This window comes from Lissotriton helveticus, chromosome 4_1 (assembly GCF_964261635.1).
Source record: "Lissotriton helveticus chromosome 4_1, aLisHel1.1, whole genome shotgun sequence".
In the NCBI taxonomy this organism is placed as follows: Eukaryota; Metazoa; Chordata; class Amphibia; order Caudata; family Salamandridae; genus Lissotriton; species Lissotriton helveticus.
This window is the reverse complement of record NC_136063.1, coordinates 1,137,102,988-1,137,122,106: the sequence shown is the minus strand read 5'-3', so window position 1 is coordinate 1,137,122,106 and position 19,119 is coordinate 1,137,102,988. Positions and strand designations below refer to the sequence as shown.

The window sequence follows — 19,119 nt, the reverse complement described above, 5'->3', positions numbered from 1 at the left end:
TACCTCACGTTCCCGCATAGGGAACGGTAGCAAAATCCGATTCAAGTGACGAAGCTCTAGGTCCCTTCTTCTCTGGTTTGTCTCCATTCCCAGCTTCCCTGCCAGCCGTTGTGTGAGCCATTGGAACTGGGCTGCATTGTAGTAAGCCTCAAATCCGGCACTGCAAAGCCTCCCTCCCGACGTGGGCACATCATGGTCGGCAGAGACACTCTTCTTCGTCCCGTTCCCCACAGGAAGCTCAAAACCATGGAGTTGAATTGGGCAAAGCACTTTCCAGGTATCCAAATCGGCAGGGTAACAAAGTAGTAAAGTAAACGGGGGAGGGTTATCATTTTTAATAATGCCACACGCCCCGCAACCGACAAAGGCAGGGAGCCCAGAAGTCAAGGTTACTCCTGGTTGAGCGCAGAGCCCTCCCTATGTTACCCTCAAATAAATCAACTGCCTCATGGTAAATTCTAACCCCCAGACCAGACATCCTATAATTTATACCTACATACTGACCAACAACTCCTGCACCACTACTGTCACTCTCAATACCCGCCACATAAAAAGCAAATGTGCTTCCGGGAGCGCAGCGGACGGGCGCAGCGGGCGCGTCGATGGCGCGCCGAAGGTGCGCCTAAGGTAAGCCCGTCTGCGCCCGTCCGCGCCCCGGCAGCGCGCAGGGCCAGAGATGCTGCTCGGCCAGAGCCCCAGCAGGCGACCACCCACATAAGGTATAGCAGAGAAGTACTTCTATCCCTCAACAAAATCACCTGCGATATCTGCAAGGCATGGGAGGTCCAACACTCTGCTAATGTGGTCTGCCCTTTATGCCAGTTCCAACTTAAACTGGACCTTCCCTCCCCATTCGACTTGGGAAAAAAAGAGGGAGATCCCCAAATCCGAGCTGCTCTCATTAACGCCCGGTCTCTAGTCAAACACACGGAAGAGGTCCGCGAGCTGATACTCGACAACTCGCTCGACCTCTTATTTGTGACTGAGACTTGGCTGCACACTCATTGTGCCCCCACTATTGACTTAGCTATTCCTAGGGGCTTCAAAATCACTAGGGGGGATCGCAGCTCGGGTAGGGGAGGAGGACTGGCAGTTATTTATAGAGATAAATGGTCCCTGATCAAGGAATGCACTGGGGTCATCGAGGATGGGGAAGCACTGGAATTTTCAATTGCTCTCACGCCTAATTTCACCTTGGGTGGGCTTCTCATCTATCGCCCTCCGGGCGCTTTGGGCTCCTTCATTCCATCATTGGAGGAATTAGTGGTCCAGAGAGCGCTGAGATTCCCTAGGTTTCTGCTCCTGGGGGACTTCAACATACACGCGGACGTCCCTACAGCCCCTGGGGTTAGTGACCTTGTGGAATTATGCACCTTAGCACAGCTTAAAATGCAAGGGCCGGATACTACCCATCGTGGAGGCCACTGCCTTGACTTGGTCTATTCCAATTTTGGTGTTATCATCGAAACTCCTTCCCCAGTTACATGGTCGGACCATTTCTTGGTAAACTTCTCCTGGGCAACGGATAGGGCTCGCGCCACAGCTGATAAACAACAGACCCCCTTCCCCCCTAGGATTAGTATCCCAGCTCTGGCAACCTCCCTATCCCACACTCTGCCGGATAAGTCGGGAAATCTCGAAGAAGCGGTCGAGAACTTCTCGTCATGGATCAGCACCTCCGCAAGCCGGTTATCGCATACTAAAGCGAATATTCGCCCACGAGCCACCCCGGCTTCCCCCTGGTACACGGATCAGCTTAAAAGTTTAAAAATAAACTGTAAAATGTTGGAAAGATCGTGGAGAAGGGAGTATTGCCCGTTAGCTAAGGCAAAACTTCGAGCAGGGCAAAAAGATTACTATGCTGCAATTAAGAAAGCCAAGGGAGATTACTATGCAGACAGGATTCTTAAAGCTAAAAACAATAGTAAAGAAATATTTGCCATAGTAAAAAGTTTCACGTCCCCGGTTGCAGAAACTCAGGTAGCCCCCCCCTCGGAGGAGTGGTGTGAAAAACTGTCCACTTACTTTATTGACAAAATAAAGAAAATTCAAGACAGCCTTAAGATCATTGGCTTTGCCCATCCCCCACCTGCCCAGGCCACACAAGAACAGGACACCTTCCCCCTCCTCCTCATTCCTTTTAATAGCATAAAGACCAAAGAAGTAATGTGCTCTTTCATAGAGGTTGAGGTGAAGGATGTCTTGGCTATTCTGAAGGCGCTGAAATCAGGTTCCCCGGCGGACCCCTGTCCGGCCAGAGTTCTGAGTGGAGTGGCTGAAGTTATTGCACCGGTAGTCACTGACCTGGTCAACGAAACCCTTTTAACAAGTAACGTACCATCTCAGTGGAAACAAGCCAAACTTCTCCCACTAATTAAAAAACCTTCCGCAGACCCCCTGGTTGCCTCTAACTATAGACCCATTTCCTTGCTCCCAGCACTAGCCAAAGTCTGTGAGAAAGTGGCTTTTCGCCAACTTGAGAGGTTTGTGGAATCTACTAGGGCATTACACCCTGCCCAGTCAGGTTTCCGCTCCTCCTTCAGCACCGAGACGGCGCTAGTGGAGGTCACTGAGGCTATCAGGGACTGTTTGGACGGAGGCGGCAGAGCGGCCCTAATTTTATTGGACCTCTCTGCCACGTTCGACACGGTTCCTCATGCCCAGCTGATCTCTAGGCTAGAGGACATTGGCATCACTGGCGCGGCTCTCAAATGGGTCAAGTCCTTTCTCACGGACCGGTCACAACAAATCTGGCTCCCCCCCTACCAGTCATCGATTAGCAAGGTGGACACTGGAGTCCCCCAAGGGTCGACTCTAAGCCCCCTGCTCTTCAATGTATACTTGACCCCCCTGGTATATCTTGCAGAGAGTCTGGGTGCAAAAATAATGGCCTACGCCGATGACACCCAGCTTCTCTTCACGTGGGACAAGAACAACCTCGATACAATGAGAGTCCAATTATGCTTGTCCTCAGTATTTGCCTGGCTGGCTAAGGCTGCTCTCAAATGCAATGAGGACAAGTCGGAGATTCTCCTGTATGGCCAATTCCCAGTGGGATTTAAGGAATCCATCTGGCCCACTGGATTGCCGTGCCCATCTGGAAATTGTGGAGTTGCAAAAAACCTAGGGATCTGGTTTGGCGTCGATCTGTGCTTCCGAGATCAGATCTCGCGATTGGCGGGAACCTGTTATGGGACTCTTACTACCCTCCGGAAGTTCTTTCCACTTCTTCCCCAGGAAGCGAAGGAAACAGTGGCCAGAGCACTCATCCTCTCGCGTCTGGACTACGCCAACGCATTATATGTGAGCGCCCCTGATTTCCTGCTTCGCAAACTTCAAGTAGTCCAGAACGCGACAGTGAGGCTTCTATTTAACATCCCCAGATGCCATAGTGTACGAAGACAACTTGCGGAACTTCACTGGCTCCCAGTTGCTCTCAGAGTGCGCTTCAAAATCTTAACACTGGCCTTCAAGGCCTTACACGGTCCATGCCCACCATACCTCAGTGTCAGGTTTGCTTTTTATCATCCCCCGCGACAATTGAGATCTGCCTCCCTCAGACACCTGGTCACTCCCAGATTTAAGAGAGCTCGCCTCTGAGGAAAATCCATGACGGTCAGAGCCGCCCAGTTATGGAACAGCCTCCCTGACCATCTGAGACACACGACAAACCTTGCATACTTTAAAAAACACCTAAAAACCTTCTTATTCAGGCAAGTCACGTAATCCACATGCTTTCTCTTGCTTTCTCTTTTTTATTTCTGACACTTGAATCTTCTCCCGCGCCAGGACAGTCCCGACTAGCAGTGCGCGTTATAAGAAATATATAACATAACATAACATAACAAATCATAAGTCTCACAAACTTTACTCTATACAGCTTATCTCAAACATAAACACAACATCCCACACCAATACCCATAACAAATGCAACAATAAAACGGTTCTGCTTTATCTCCGATTCTATTGCAAAATAATGGTATACTTGGTTGTGATTTTTGTAACTATTAAATAAATTTTTTGCATATTGTGTTCAGAGGTTTTGAATTATGAATACATCTAACACACCTTATACATTAGAAAAACATTAATCTGGTCAAACGGAAAAAGTCATAACATCTCAAATGTTATCCACTCTATTTTTTCTGCACATTGACAGTAAAAGAAAGAGAGGGTTATTTCACAACTAAGGACAAAAGAAAGCTGTAAATACATAAATCAATTAAAAAGTAAATGAGCATTCATCAAAGTAAATATTTCTTTGTAACAATATGATGCTCAATATATATCTAGGAGAGAAACCGGTGGATTTCAACGCAGGTCTATGATTGTTTCACCTCTTTATATATTTTGCACAGCCTTTAATAAGACTATAACAAACATTAGGCCCCTGATTTAGAGGTTGGCGTACAGGTTATACCGTTGCAAATATGACGGAGTACCCTGCCCTCCAAGCTTTTGTCCACCTGCCTTATTTACAGATGGGCAGACTACAACTTTTCAATCAGTGGATTTCTTGATGGCTCAGTTGACCAAAGCCTAGAATCATTTTCTTTTCCAATCACTGCAAAAAAACTTGCCTGTGAGGGACAGGAAAAAACAATAATGATCTCCACACCTTGGGAGAAAACTCCCAGAGTGTGGAAGTCATGAATCTTTTGTTTTTCAGAAACTGCCGCTTCATGGGTTTCTGAAAAAAAAAGTTAAATAGTTGGTGAACGGCTGTCAAACCGAGGATGGCCATCCACCAAACCTTTTGTACCTTGATGGAAACCGCTGTGACAGTGGTTCCTTTCAGAGATGATCGCTGGGCAAGAGGTCAGCTTGAAAGATAACAACTCAAATACCATTGGGGTGGCGGACGCAATGTCCTCTGACACCCTGGAGGACACTGCTTTGCCTGTCAAATACAAAATCAGGCCCCAAATTCCATATTTTCACTCCTAAAGAACTTCTGAAATATCTTAACAAAGGTAGCAATATTGTAACACCGAGAATCGGATTCGTCTTTACATTCCACAGGTAGGCAAGGGCTGAGAACACAAAATAGAGTCAATCTGTATATAACAAACTAATAGATTCAAAGGTAAAGCTCTCTCATAGATCTTGATTTGTATTTTGTAGAATGAATTGCCTATTTTAGTACCAGATTTGCACACAGAAATGTGTGTGCATGTCTGTACTGGTTTGTGTGTGTAGTTGTTTATGTGTGTGAGAAACTGAGAGAAGAGAAAGTAAGAAAGGGGATGAGAGTTCGGGGCTGCACTCATTTTAAATCATGGACTAGATTGGCAAAAACCATAGGAGGTAGGTGGTGTTTGTTTTGCAGCAGATTCTGCCAAGGCATGTGCTGGGCCTTTTGTAACAAGCATTGTACTTGCACCCATGTCACCCCCCACTCTGTGTCAAGATGCATTACACCTTTTGCTAGGAGGCTAGGGCCCATACAAACGAGGGAACACTTTTGTCCAGGTGTTTCTGTCAAATTACTAAGCACTGGCAAAGGCAAACTGGATCGCAGAAGATGTCTAACTCTAAGGGAAGCGGTGCAAAGGTAGCACGCCTACCGAGGCACACTTTGGGAGGTGCTACGGAGAGTCTCAGAAACCCAGTCATCCCCATGAAAATGAAGTTAAGTAATATACCCACCTCCAAATGTGTTCCGATATGCTGGCAGTACAAAACAGAACAGCAGCTTGGAAGTGCCACACATCTTTCACTGTTGCACCCTCTCTGGCCTCTGAGACTTCAGGACTTCACTAGCAAGGTCATGTTTTTATCAAGATATACAAGGAGATGAAACAACTGTAGACCTATTTCGTAACACACCACATTGTTATTAGCATGTAGTTCATGTATTATACCATTACAGCACTGTTGATTTATTGACATTGTGCTTTATCATGTATTTCCATGTATTTTTATCTAAGACAGTCCATCCTAATTAGAGTGTTTAAAATACATTTGTGTTAGACTTAAAATAGGTAAAATATTTGTAAATATAATCATTCAGTGTTTTTAAAGCCAGTTTACCTTTTGTTCCGCTCAAAAAGATATTGCAGTCTCTAAGGCCAGTATTGTGTTGAAAAGAGGTTAAATATTTCACAAACTCATACCCCTAGTACAGATATTCTATAAGTATAAAACACTAAGGTAATCCAGGTCTAGAGAATAGCCAAATAGAATTAATTATTTCTGATGATATATGCCCCATGCCAATACAGAAAGCGACTAGGTCGAATAGCTCGCACCTCTCAGCCTGTACCAAGCAATACATTTGGTGCACATCCTAAATGGTATCAGTCACTTTTGGATACCTCTGCAGTGCAGAAAGACATTCATTTATAAAAAAAAGAAAAGCCTTTTTGATGTGAAATTAAGAAAAGACAAGAATTTCTGATATTTTGATGGACTTATTTATTCATTCATTGGGGGTACCAATCTATACTACTATAATAAAGTAAGAACTTTCAGGCTTTGAGGCGGGTAAACTCGGGAACCACAGCGCCAATCTACACACCCAATACACTGTTGAAATAGTCAGGGTGTGTAGATGGTTATAGGCTATATAAATGACAAGATAAAACGTTATTTACAATATTTATATTGAAAAACAAAGTAGTCCCCCCCCAAAGTAGCGCCTGCCGTGACGTGCGTGCTCACGTCAGCACGGGGAGGAGAGGCGTCCGAGGAGCGGCGGACATGGCGCGGGGGAGGAGCGGCGGTGGACAGGCGGTAAGGAGCAGAGCGGCGGAGCGGAGAAATGAGGACCGGTGGCTGAGGCGCAAGGAGCGGTGACATGAGGACCTGCGGCTCAGGCAATGCTCCGGGGACAATGTCGGGGCAGGCGGGTGTCAGGAAACACCCGTTGCAAGGAAAGTATTGCATCGCGCTGACATCGCGGCAGGCTTCAGAACGCATGCAATTACATCGCATGGACCTTTAAGTCGCTAGCGGTGCATAGCATCTACATCGGGTGGCTGTTTGGAGGCTGATTTGGATGGCGCTGTGGAAATCAATACCGGCAAATACCACGCTGAGGCACCTGAAGATAAACACATGAAGGCACATGACGATACATAAATAACATGATAGCGTAAAGAGTAAAAGATTTGTTTATGAAGGGGAAGGTCGTGAGATCGAATCTCCAACTTGCTACAAATAATTTATGCAAAATGTACATTTTTGAGAATGTTGTATGCTGTCACCAGAAAATAAACATTACGAGCTTACATAAAATACCTCGCTGAGGCACATGAACATACAAATGTGGGGGGAAAAAAATACCACGCTGACTGACTAGCTTTTCTTAATTAATTTATGATAGCGTAAAGAGATAAAAGAAACGTTTATGAAGGGGAAGGTCGTGAGTTCGAATCCCCAACTTGCAACAAATGCTACAAATAATTTATGCAAAATGCACATTTTTGAGAATGTTGTATGCTGTATAATTTTTCTGTTACGTGTACATGAAAACCTGTTTCGTCATGTACATCGGTGGATGGACGGATGGATGAAGGGTGTATGGTTGGACGGGTGAAATGCTGGGAGGTTGAATGGATGGATGAAAGGGTGGATGGTTGGACGGGTGAACGGCTGGGTGGATAAATGGATGGATGAAAGGGTGGATGGAAGATGGTTGCATGATGAATGATGTATGGATGATGAGCTGGTGGATGAATGATGGGTGGATGGATAGGTGAGAGGGTGAGTGACTGTCGTTTGTAATGCACAAAAATGAATATTTGGCCGAACAATATAATACAGCGCTGACTGTCCAAATAACCATTCACAGAAGACAAGTTGGGTCTCTAAATACCAGCTTCCCATTAAAAATGTATGATAGCGTAAAGAGCTAAACGGAACGTTTATGAAAGGGAATGCCGGCTGTTCAAATCCCAAACTTGCAACAACTGCTACAAAGAATTAATTCCACATGAACATTTTTGAGAAATAACGTAAAGAAAAAAATAATGCGATGTTCAGGATGTTAGGGCATTAATACTGTCAATATTGTATGCTGTATCATTATTCATGTACGTGTACATTCAAAGCAGTTTAGTCATGTACATCAATGGATGCATGGATGGATGGATGAAGGGTGTATGGTTGGACGGGTGAAACGCTGGGTGGTTGGATGGACAGGAGAAAGGCTGGGTGGATGAATGGATGGATGGAAGATGGTTGCATGGATGAATGATGTATGGATGATGGGCTGGTGGATGGATGGGTAAGAGGGTGGGTGAACGGACGAAGGGTGTGTGGCTGGACGGGTGAAAGGTGGAAGGCAAGATGGATTGATGGATGGATGGATGGAAGGGTGGATGGAAGATGGTTGCATGGATGAATGATGTATGGATGATGGGCTGGTGGATCGATGATGGATGCATGGATGGATGGATTGATGGATGGGCGGATGAAGAATGGGTGGGTGTATGGCTGGATGGATGTGGGGCTGGTAGTATGCGGATGGATGAAGGATGGGTCAATGGATGGATGAATGGATGGATGGATGGATGGAAGGGTGGATGGCCCAGTGGGGTGTCTCAGGTAATTAGTATTATGCCGATGTTCCCGAAATTACAATTATTGTTATTTGAACTCCAGTGGGCCTTTGAATGTCAATGCCAGTTTTTAGAATTATCTGCTGCCATCCGCTGCACCAAATAGAGGCTCTGAAAGAATTGGATGGTGCTGTCTTCACAGCAGGACGGCCGCATTAATATATTCAAACCCCAATGCCACAAACCACAATGCCCATGGAGATCCCCTTTCAAGTGAACCTCCTTTTCCCGCTTTCCCTCACCCCGCATGGTCTAACCCCATATGCGTGATGCTTGGCAAAGCTGATGGTCCAACTGTTACACAGCTTTTCTCACAAATGCCAACATTTCAGGAAAATTGGTAAACTCCTTATCACTTGAAAACTAATGTGATGCAGAGATTACCCGAATCGTCCCAACAATTTAACAAGGACTCAAACATTTGAATTGCCACTTACTGAGAATTGTAGAGATCATTTGACAAATGTAGAGAGATAATGTGCAAAGTCTAATACCCCCATTACATACGTCTGGTAAATGGTATGGCATTTATCACACTTTATAACGTCTGCACAGTCAACGTTTATTGAGGTCAATAAATAACACCCAATTCATTTTTTTGGGGGGGGGGGGCGTAACATGTACGTTTTCTTTGCTTTTCGCACCAAAATTGTTTGCCTGTCTTACTAAATACTGAGCCTTTTCCCCCCAATAATTATCGACACGTTGGAGCTGATGATATTTATTACAAAACAAATAATTGTGATACTTGCTGTAAGAGGAGTTGCCACACATATGGCAAATAAACGTGCTGCTCATAATGAGGCAGATCAGCTCAGCATCATGTGACTCAGGGCAATAGCTCACGTAATCTCCCCCACGGCCCCCAAAGTCTAGAGACCATTATGGGTGATTAGGTGGCACTGTACAAATACCGGGTTTTTGCAAAATGTGTATTAACAGGAAGTCACGAAAACTCCTTCATCAGTAAAGACAGGAGGTATTTTGTGAGCCATTAAGACTAACTGCAAATGCATGGATTGGGCCTGCAAGGGAGGACGGATCTCCAGACCTGCATGTGCTTTCCTTACACGAAACAGGCTAAAATTAAAATAAGAGTTCATAAAAAATAGGGTTACATTACTTGCAATTTACAAATTAATAATATACCATACTAACAAAGTAATAAAAGTAGAAGAATTGGGGTCGAGGGGGGCGGGAGGGGGACGGGCAGGGGTAGAGGTGGGTTCATGCGGCAAACACAAGAAACCGCGTTGTTTTGCCCTGCTTCGTAATGTACTGCGGGGTGATGTTCGGGCCAATGGGAAGCAATGCAATCGCGTTGCAAAGGGATGCGATGTCATTGGTCACGATGTAATGGAGGAAGCGATGTAATAGACGCGATGTTACAGCGTCCGATGTAGCTGACCCTGATGTAGCGTCATACATCCGCAGGTGTCGGGCCAGGCAGGGGACGGGAAATTACAAAAACAATGATCGGGGTAGGCGGGGGACGGGGCGTGTGGGGGCACGGGCTGCTAGCGGGGCCACGGGCTGCTGGGCAATGTCGGGGCAGGCGGGGGTTGGGGAAGCCTAAATGATCCTGGACACGGTCGGGACGGGCTGCTAGTATATTTATAATTTTATTATGACGCATTTTTATCCTGTAAACTTTCTTGCTGCTAGGGGTCAAGAAATCTCAGACTCAGACTACAGCCTTATTTTCAATCTGTTTTGGCAACTGCTGGTTCTACTTGGTCTATTTCAAGGATTGATTACATTGTTGTTATTTGCTCCGCTTCTATCTTATTGATAATTGAGTCTTAGGGCCTGATTAGGAGTTTGGAGGACAGGTTTACTCCATAACAAACGTGAGGGATATCCCAACCTCCGTATTACAATTCCATTATATCCTATAGTTGGAACATGTAATATGGCGGATGGGATATCCGTCACGTTTGTGACGGCGTATCACATCCGCCAAATTCATAATCAAGCCGCTATTGATTTGTTCAAGCATCTCCTGTTTCACAATATTCCCTCTATACCTGATCCATGGTACTTAATACTTGTTTTGGATTTGTTTTTCTCCTCTTGTTTGTCACAAATGTTTCAAATTACCAATATTTCCTATTTCTGCATATTTAGGAGAATTCGCCTGAAGTTGAAAGGATGGCTTTAATGTGTCAAATTTCTCTTACCAAGTGGATACCACAGTCAATATCTTCTAAGATTGTAAATCTGTTTACGGTGCCTTCTATTCCAGAGGAGATTGTTTTTTGGGCCATTCATCAAATGACAATTCAATACGGTAATTTGAAAAAATGCTATGTTGTTGTCAAACACTGTGCTCTGTGGCAGTCTACCGGATTCTACATTCATTTTAGGTCTGTCTGCAAATAGTTTTATCTGTCTATGGCTCATGTCATCACAACACTCAAATACACAGAGTGGGCTCTGAAGCATGTGGCAACATGTTCTTTCAGTTCCCTTACTCCATTGTTCTTTCAGTTCCCTTACTCCATTGCTTGTTTAAAGTATTTCTACATTTTGTACAAAACCCATAACAGTATGGTGAATTTATGCATTTTACAGTGGTGATTGAGAATGGATCAATCACTAGCATTGCACATACAATGCAAATTAAAAGTGGAAAGAAGCCACAGGGTATATTTAAGTTATTTTCTACATATATTTCAAACTGATTGTGGCATTCAGAATAGAGTCCCATGCCCATGCCTTTGCCATTTCAGCCTGCATAGTTAAAACAATTAATTTTTTAAGGAAGTGACAATTAGTTGGAAGGAAATACAACAGCACCACTATGTGTTGCAACCCCATGTCATAATGGTAATTCAAATAAGCTCTAAAACTATTACTTTCTGTACAGTGCTAATTAAAGAAACAAGCATCTCCCTGCTTATGCCATCAGAAGGCTTCAAAATATGGAACTCCAGCAAGAGGCCTTAGAAGTGAATAGTTGCATCTTAAATACAGGTCCACTGACAGCCACTTTTGAAAGATGCAAATGTATTGCTGCTATTTTGGTTATAATGTTCAAATGATACATATTGTTTTAGATTTGTTGAAATTTAGTAATTTCACATTTTAGATTCACATTTTAGCACCACATACCAGTACCAGATGTCCCTTACAGGTTTTGTTTCATTATGTCTCTTGAGGAAAAACTGTTAAAAACTGAAACAGCTCTACACCATCCAGCAACTTAACTATTAAGCCTTTATTTGTACAAGGATTTAGAATTTCTGCAAATGCAGCAACTCTGCTATAATGCCGAACTCCTTCATCACCGTCATAAAAAGGTGCGAGTGAATCCTGGGAAAAGACAATGTGAAACGTTCTTTTCCGCTTATTGCATTACGTTTTATGTTCTGCTGGGTGGAAAATATACAAAGCCATGCATCAAGATTTTTTTACAATATGTTTCATGACCAACACCACCTTTGCAGCACACTCATCATCTTAAGTTGGTATTAGTGTTTAGTTTAATTAATATTGTTTGTCCTATTTTCTCTTACAGGACCGGAAATGGAACCATATCTAGATCTGATTCTCAGAACGCTCTTTCCTGTAATGAAGACTGATTCTACAATCAACCAGAAATATTGGTTTAGCCTTGGTGTGCACCTGCGCTGGTGGAGCGGTCGGGTTCGGTTTGATGGTTGGGAGAGTGTTGGGAGAGGACACCTTTATTAAGTTCACTTTTGTAACATTTCCTGAGAGCACCCTTCATGCAAAGAGATGCAATTTCTTATGTCTGATTGGTGCAGAGAATAACAGTCCCTATTCATCCCATTGTTTTCAACAACTGATTACTTATCTGCATTAAACTTTCATTTGTGGCACAAATCAGAACTCAACTGCAACAATGGTCTGCATAATGTGTACCTCCACTACTTTCTAGTACATTTGCCAATTGGACTGGCATGCTGAGTTGCTGTGTCAAGTTTGCCATGTAATGACTGGAACACATCTCTAGTCTGTATAGTGCACCTCCGGGAAAAACCCTATTCTTTTCAGTAATAAAAAACGAAGGGCTTGATTTAGAGTTCGGTGGACAAGTTGTACCCTATTGTATGTGTAATAAGAGGGACGGGCTATCCCATCATGTTTGTGACGGGATACCCATCTGCCACAGCCTGAATCAGGCCTTATGTTGTGAACTTACCTCCCTAGGAAGTGGAGCATTAAAACCTGTAGAAATTGTACATCATTTCCCAGAGGTAATTGTTCACTTCAATGGCACAGACATCTTGTTGCAACCTAGAGCTCGCACAATTGCAAACTAGTCACCGTGTTAAGTAAAGATTTAGACTGGTGCAAATCATGGAGTAAATATATTTTTACAATTTTTGCCTCTTGAAAAATAAAGAATGCAGGAAGCAAGATTTGCTCCCAACTAAACATTTTCAATATTAGGACAGAAAAAGGGGCAATGTGATTTCACACGTTTTGCTATGCTTAATATAGGAAATTGAATGAATCAGTGTTTATTTAGATGTGAGATTAAAACCAGTGTAGTGTTTTCCTGCCTGATTAGCAGAAGAGTGCAAAATCATTACACCACTTTTTACTCTGGTGATATCTGAACCAGCACTTCTTTGTTAACCACATAAAATGATTCACAAAATTACTGATAAGGAATGCTCAGATGCATCATCTTTTATATTTTTACATACTTTTTTTTATTTTGCCAAGAGGGAAAATATCGTCGTACAGTAATAACTTGTGCAAAATCTAATTTCTCCACTCATATTTCAAACACAAAAACTGTACAAACTAAATTGATTTGTTGCTAATTGAATGCAAAAAGTACTCTGGTGAAACATATTCTGCCTTTCCTTCATTTTAGTTCAATACAATGAGTTGCAGTAATGTGGAATTATTACCATATATTGTCTAGAATGCTTCAAAAGTGCAATAGGATGCATGATCGAAATGGATACCATTACAGTATCTATGAGAGTCATAGAATACCTATGTGAATTGAGTCTAATACCTGCTAAAAATCATTTCCTATCAGCAGACGCATTGCCCTGTTTTTGCTCAGTATGTCCTATGCACAACCAGACGAGGTGGTACATGTGTAGATTAATGCAACACTTAAGCCTTTGAACTTAACTGTCATTTTTTTATTTTTGTGCAGTCATTGAGATGTTATCCGGCCAGTTTGCTTCCAGTGTAGACACTCCTCTAGTCACACTTTTCTTTGAAGCCTACTCAACCTGTAAGGTATTTCTTCTTGAAACCATCCCCAGTCTCCAGGAGGTGAGTTGGGAAAGTGGGGAAAGAACAGAGTGCAGTGGATGAAGGTTTAGAGCTGTTATGTTTTGTGAGATAACTGATGCATACACATTAACTGATCATGTATGTCAAAATATGAAATTCATTCTCTTGACCCAGACTTGTGATCTCTATTTATGTAGCTGAATAAAATGTGTAAAAACCTTTATTGTACCCGACCAAGTATCAAATTCCTATCAGGTCAGATATATAAAACAACATCAAAGCTAAACCATGCTATAATACTTAAGTATTAGGGAACATTAAGTGTAATAAGTATTTTTGAAAAAGAAAGTGACAGAATTAGATTCTAGGGCAATTTAATAAAATCGCAGCTGCAGTAGTGTATTTTCTATGTCTACCACAACCTGTCCATGAATAGGAGGCAGGGGAAATATATTTTTTTTAAAGAGCTGGGGTGAGGGAGAAAATAGAGAGAGTGGGTGGGGAACCCTCATCCAAATAAGACAAGAGCGAAACAAATTCATGGATAACATTTCTATTTTAGAGAATCAGTTTTGTCTATTGGAATATTCTGCCAGTGACAGAAACCACTACCTTTGCATGACAGAATCACTTCCTAGTGAACAGATGTCAAGTGCAGCTGCCTCTCCAGGGAACCCTCTACTTCCACATGTGGCTCATCTTTTCTTAGTAGTTAATGTCTAGTGTGTGGAACTGAAAGCCTGGTGTAATTTATCTTAACAGGTCTGGGGGCAGGTCATCACCACTCTGGGACATTTGGCCTCCATTCTGCCAGAGGAGCAACTAGATAAGGAGCTTCCTTGGTTGGTCAATGAAGTTGAAAGGCTCCAGCCCCAGCTGCCTGCTGATATGGCATTTCGTTTGCTCACGGTGAGTGTGACCTTTATTTGCTGTCCATGCTTGCCACTTCAACCAATCCCAAATGATCCACTCATAATGAACACTGTATCTCATAATGAGAGATTAGCTGCAATGAAACACTACATTATTGAGAAATGAGGGTTGAATATAGAACTACAGGATTCCATTGGTGAGTTAGTTACACCACAGGTGGAGTTGTGAGATGGTTCAGGCCTCCATCATGTGTACATTGGACCAACATATTGGCATTCCGCTCCCAACAGTACCAATGTTGTGGGTATCAGAAATTTTGTGATGTAGGAAAAATTTATGATTCCAAGTTTGCCCCTTAGGTAACCCTGAGAAATAGAACCACCACACCTATTCGGACAGTAATTCCCCACTATTTGACACATTCACGCCTGGTAATTATTTCAGTTTTGAGCTGGTGTATTGTTTTGGGAGATGAAGGGATTACAGGGAATATAGTTTTCCAGCATTAATTCCAAATACTGAACCAGCTCAATTGTGATTAGTACACAATCCATGAAGGCAGCCAGAGAAGCAAAATGCACATTTGTATTTGTTACATATGAAATCGGGATTAATAAAGGAGAAATGTGGACCGAAGCAATTGTGCTAGATTTTAAATAAACATCAACAGTGCTGAAATTTGCTTCACCTGTTGTTGTGATACTGGGTAAGTAAAATTGGTTATGGAAGTGAAATTGAGCATACTGACGCTCCATCTTGATGCGTTAATCATAACAAAACAGCAAATCTTCAGTCACTAGAGCCCTGACATAGGTCCCAAGCAGTAATTGGGCTTACTAAAGCCCTAGTGACCTCTTATAACAAACAGTGTGCCATTGCATTTTCTCTAGGCTGCTTACACCCTGTGAAATACAAGTACATTTACAAATGACCTTCACTAAGGAGCCCCATGACTTTACATTGCACTCCTGGTGACCGAACATACAGGTAAAACAGTGAAGTCTTAAGAGGAGCACTGGAAATGTATCATGTTGGTAATCAATAATGTGTTGGAATTATAGAATACTACTTTTAGTTGCTATAAAAACAAATATAAGCAAAGGAAAGAGTCCGTAGTTAGAGACGTGCAAACTGTATTAGCTGAAAAAGCAAGAGTGACGTAGACCTTGGTGGACACAATATTAGAATCATTACGTCTCCAATCTGCCAATTTTCATTTCCACAGAACTATTGTTTTTAAGGCTTGAGAATTGTAGATTAATGTTGAGGCTCTAAGTGGAACAGTTTCTGCTAGGTCTGAGCACCTACAGTTAAAAGGACAGGATGTTCAAATTTCCTTACAAGTCCTTCTTTTGACAGTCTCCACTTGTAATAAAAATTTGAATACCAGCTACAAACATAAAAACATGACAGAATTTTGTTGTATGGCATATTGACCATATACATAATTTGAGGTTGTTCCCCCAATGAGTCTTACAAGCCTTCATTGCAGGTGATCATTCTCCTCATTAGCATCTGTGTAGCTAAATGTGTTCCTAAAACTGCTTTTAGTCGTCACCCATCTTCTGTGTTGCAGCTCCTGCCTCCACGTTGCCTTTGATTTTCATAAGCAAACACTATCCTTTTAGGCTCCTCTGTACTCCCATGGTTCACAGTGTGCAGGGGTGCAAGAGGGACATTGAGCAATCCTGGTCCACAACTGTTAATAGTGAAACAGATGTAGCGGCGCATACATGGATCCAGGTTTTAGAGGAGCACCCCAATTATGTCTGTATTTTACTATCTAACAGCAAAAAAGGGGAAAATGTATTTCCAATAGTGTTCATCCACCCATGCTACATCTAAGTGTGCCCTTTGGCTTGAGGGTGTATTTTGCTGACTTTGGATGAGACTACATGAGTGGAGTGTGGATCACTTGGAGAAGCAGGCAGATAACTAGAGGACCTGTAGGATGAACAGGGAGAAACAGGAGGGTGAAAGGGAGGTCAAACAGAGGAGGCGGACAAGGGAACAAGACTCTCCAAAAAGTTCAGTACAACTGAATGGAGGAGGAGGAGGAGGAGGACCAAGATCACTAGCAGGATTAGGAACACACGGAACTGGATTTCCAAGATAATGAAGAGAAAGCAATAGCAGGAGGACCATGGCAAAAACCTGGAGGATCAGGCAGCCAAAACCCACAGTCGACCAGGATGACTGAGACCCCAAGGACATAAGGCCCAGCATGCCCAAGACAAATAGGAGGATCAGTAAAACCAGGAGAATAAGTAGAATGAAGTAGACCAGAAGGACCAGAACCAGGAGGCCAAAGAGGAGAAGAAGTACAAGTAGCCACTTTATTAAGCGCCATAGAAGCCAGAAACTAGCTGACTCCAAACCCTTTCGGTGGTATAACAATGAATGTAGGCAAGCAAGAATTGCCCTTGGCAATGCTATCAGGGTTGGGGAAATGGGTACTGTCCGTACTGCAAGATATGAATACAAAAAAGCTATCCTTAAAGCCAAGTGCCTATGGGATGAGCTTAGATGGCAGGACCTAAAAGAGGCTAGTTTGCAGAATAATACCAAATTAGTCTGGAATATCATTAAGTGAGGCAGAGGGGGTCAACCTGATCAGCCCCTAATTCATGTCTCTCATGAAGGATGGGTTAATTACTTTAGGCCCCAATATGGGCGTAACCCATTAGATGATCAAATGGAAGAAGTTAGTTATGTTTTTTATACTGATGAGGCTTTTAATGACAAAGAAGTTTTAGCAGCTCTTAGTGCAGTTGCTGGAGGTAGAGCGCCAGTACCCGATGGTGTCCCTGCAGATGTGTTCCTCTACGACAAAATATGACGGGGTAGATACATCTTGTTGATGGCAAATGCAACGGCCCAGGGTGCCCCGATCCCGGTTTCCTGGAAAGGGGCCATGATAATTCCAGTATATAAAAAAGAAGATAAAACTCAACCGGGGAACTACAGACCAATCAGCTTGATGGATACAATTCAGAAGGTAGTTGGGAGGTTGATCCTAAACAAAATCTTAGATTGGATTGAAGAGAATAGTATATTGCCCCCTTTCCAAGAGGGTTTCCTTAAAGACACTAGCACCATTGATCAAGTCATTCATTTTATTCTTTTATAGTGGAAGACTGTTACATTGGGCAAGGGCAGCCTTTATGCTGCCTCTGTCGATCTATGTTCAGCTTTTGACCTTGTCCCCCGTTCCCGGTTATGGGTGACGTTGAGGGAATTAGGCCTTTCGGACGAGATCCTAAACTTCGTAATGAGGCTGCACGAGGGCAATCATGCCTGAATCCGCTGGGGAGGGCAGGGTAGGGTCACCACCCAGTTTCCGGTTGAAAGAGGGGTACGGCAAGGCTGTGCCATGGCACCAACATTATTCCCTTTGTATATTAATGGAATAGTGGACCGTTTGTTGCCAGTGAATACAGATGCCCCATCTCTAGCAGGTGTAAAAATTCCGATTTTAATGTTTGCAGATGACACATTAATTATTTCCAAGACTCCTAATGGCCTCCAGTGAGCTCTATCAATTTTTGAAGATTTTTGTGCTGCTCGAGGCCTGGAAGTTAATGTGTCAAAAGCGAAATTCATGGCTTTTAATCTGCATCGAAGTTTTAAGGGGAGGGTTTTTATGAATAAACAACCACTTGAACTGGTCAGGGCTTTTACCTATTTGGGTATACAGTTAGAGAAGAAACTTAAGTGGGACTGCCATATAGATTTAGCAGCCCTGAAACATCGACAAGTTACGGGAGCTTTAAGTCTGGAGCATAAAAGGTCATTAAAAAAAACAATTAGACCAGTCCTCCAAGTTTATGAATCTAAAGCTGTTAGCTCCGCTCTTTATGGTGCCGAATTATGGGGGTTTGAGAAAGCAGCACCTTTAACTCTTTCTGAAAATAAGTTCCTCCGTAGCATTACCAATCTCTCAAAAAGCACCCCTCTTAAGCCACTTAGATATGATTTGGGTAGAAACGCTATTATTGATGTCGCCAAGTTGCGTCCGATTTTATCTTGGCGCAGGTTGTGAACAACACATGAAGTCTCATCATATGCCTCAGGTTTTCTGGATGTAATAAAATCTGATGCCTTCCATAAAATCGGTTGGTTAAGAGGTGTTAGGAATAGCCTGATTGGCCTGGGAATGAGAATGCTACGGGAGAACCCATTAGAGGCTTCTTTTCCCTCTAAACATCCTAAAAGAGAAGTATTGGAAGTGGGCTGCTTTTAATGCTTGGAGTAATCTTCTATGGTGGGAATCTTCTTAGAAACAAAACTCACACCCAGATTAGAATCCTATTGGGTAATATCACCAGGCCGAGAGATAGGAAGCTTTACTTCCAACTCAGGCAGGCTCCTTACCTTTAAAGTCCCTTATGTCCAGGTGGACTCCCACAAGTGATAACATCTGTCCTGCCTGTGGGAGTCATAGCGAAACAGT

At 43.0% G+C, this 19,119-nt stretch overlaps 1 protein-coding gene across 1 annotated transcript in view; it reads left to right on the top strand.

The window, feature by feature from the left end:
- LOC144827452 (uncharacterized) overlaps positions 1-19,119 on the top strand; it is an 85,968-nt gene that overhangs the window by 61,578 nt on the left and 5,271 nt on the right. Inside the window, exons 6-8 of the mRNA XM_078685758.1 lie at positions 10,692-10,854; positions 12,085-13,832; positions 14,556-14,702. Coding sequence (XP_078541884.1) covers positions 10,692-10,854; positions 12,085-12,260 — 339 coding nt within the window. The 3' untranslated portion in view covers positions 12,261-13,832; positions 14,556-14,702. The remainder of the gene's footprint in view (positions 1-10,691; positions 10,855-12,084; positions 13,833-14,555; positions 14,703-19,119) is intronic.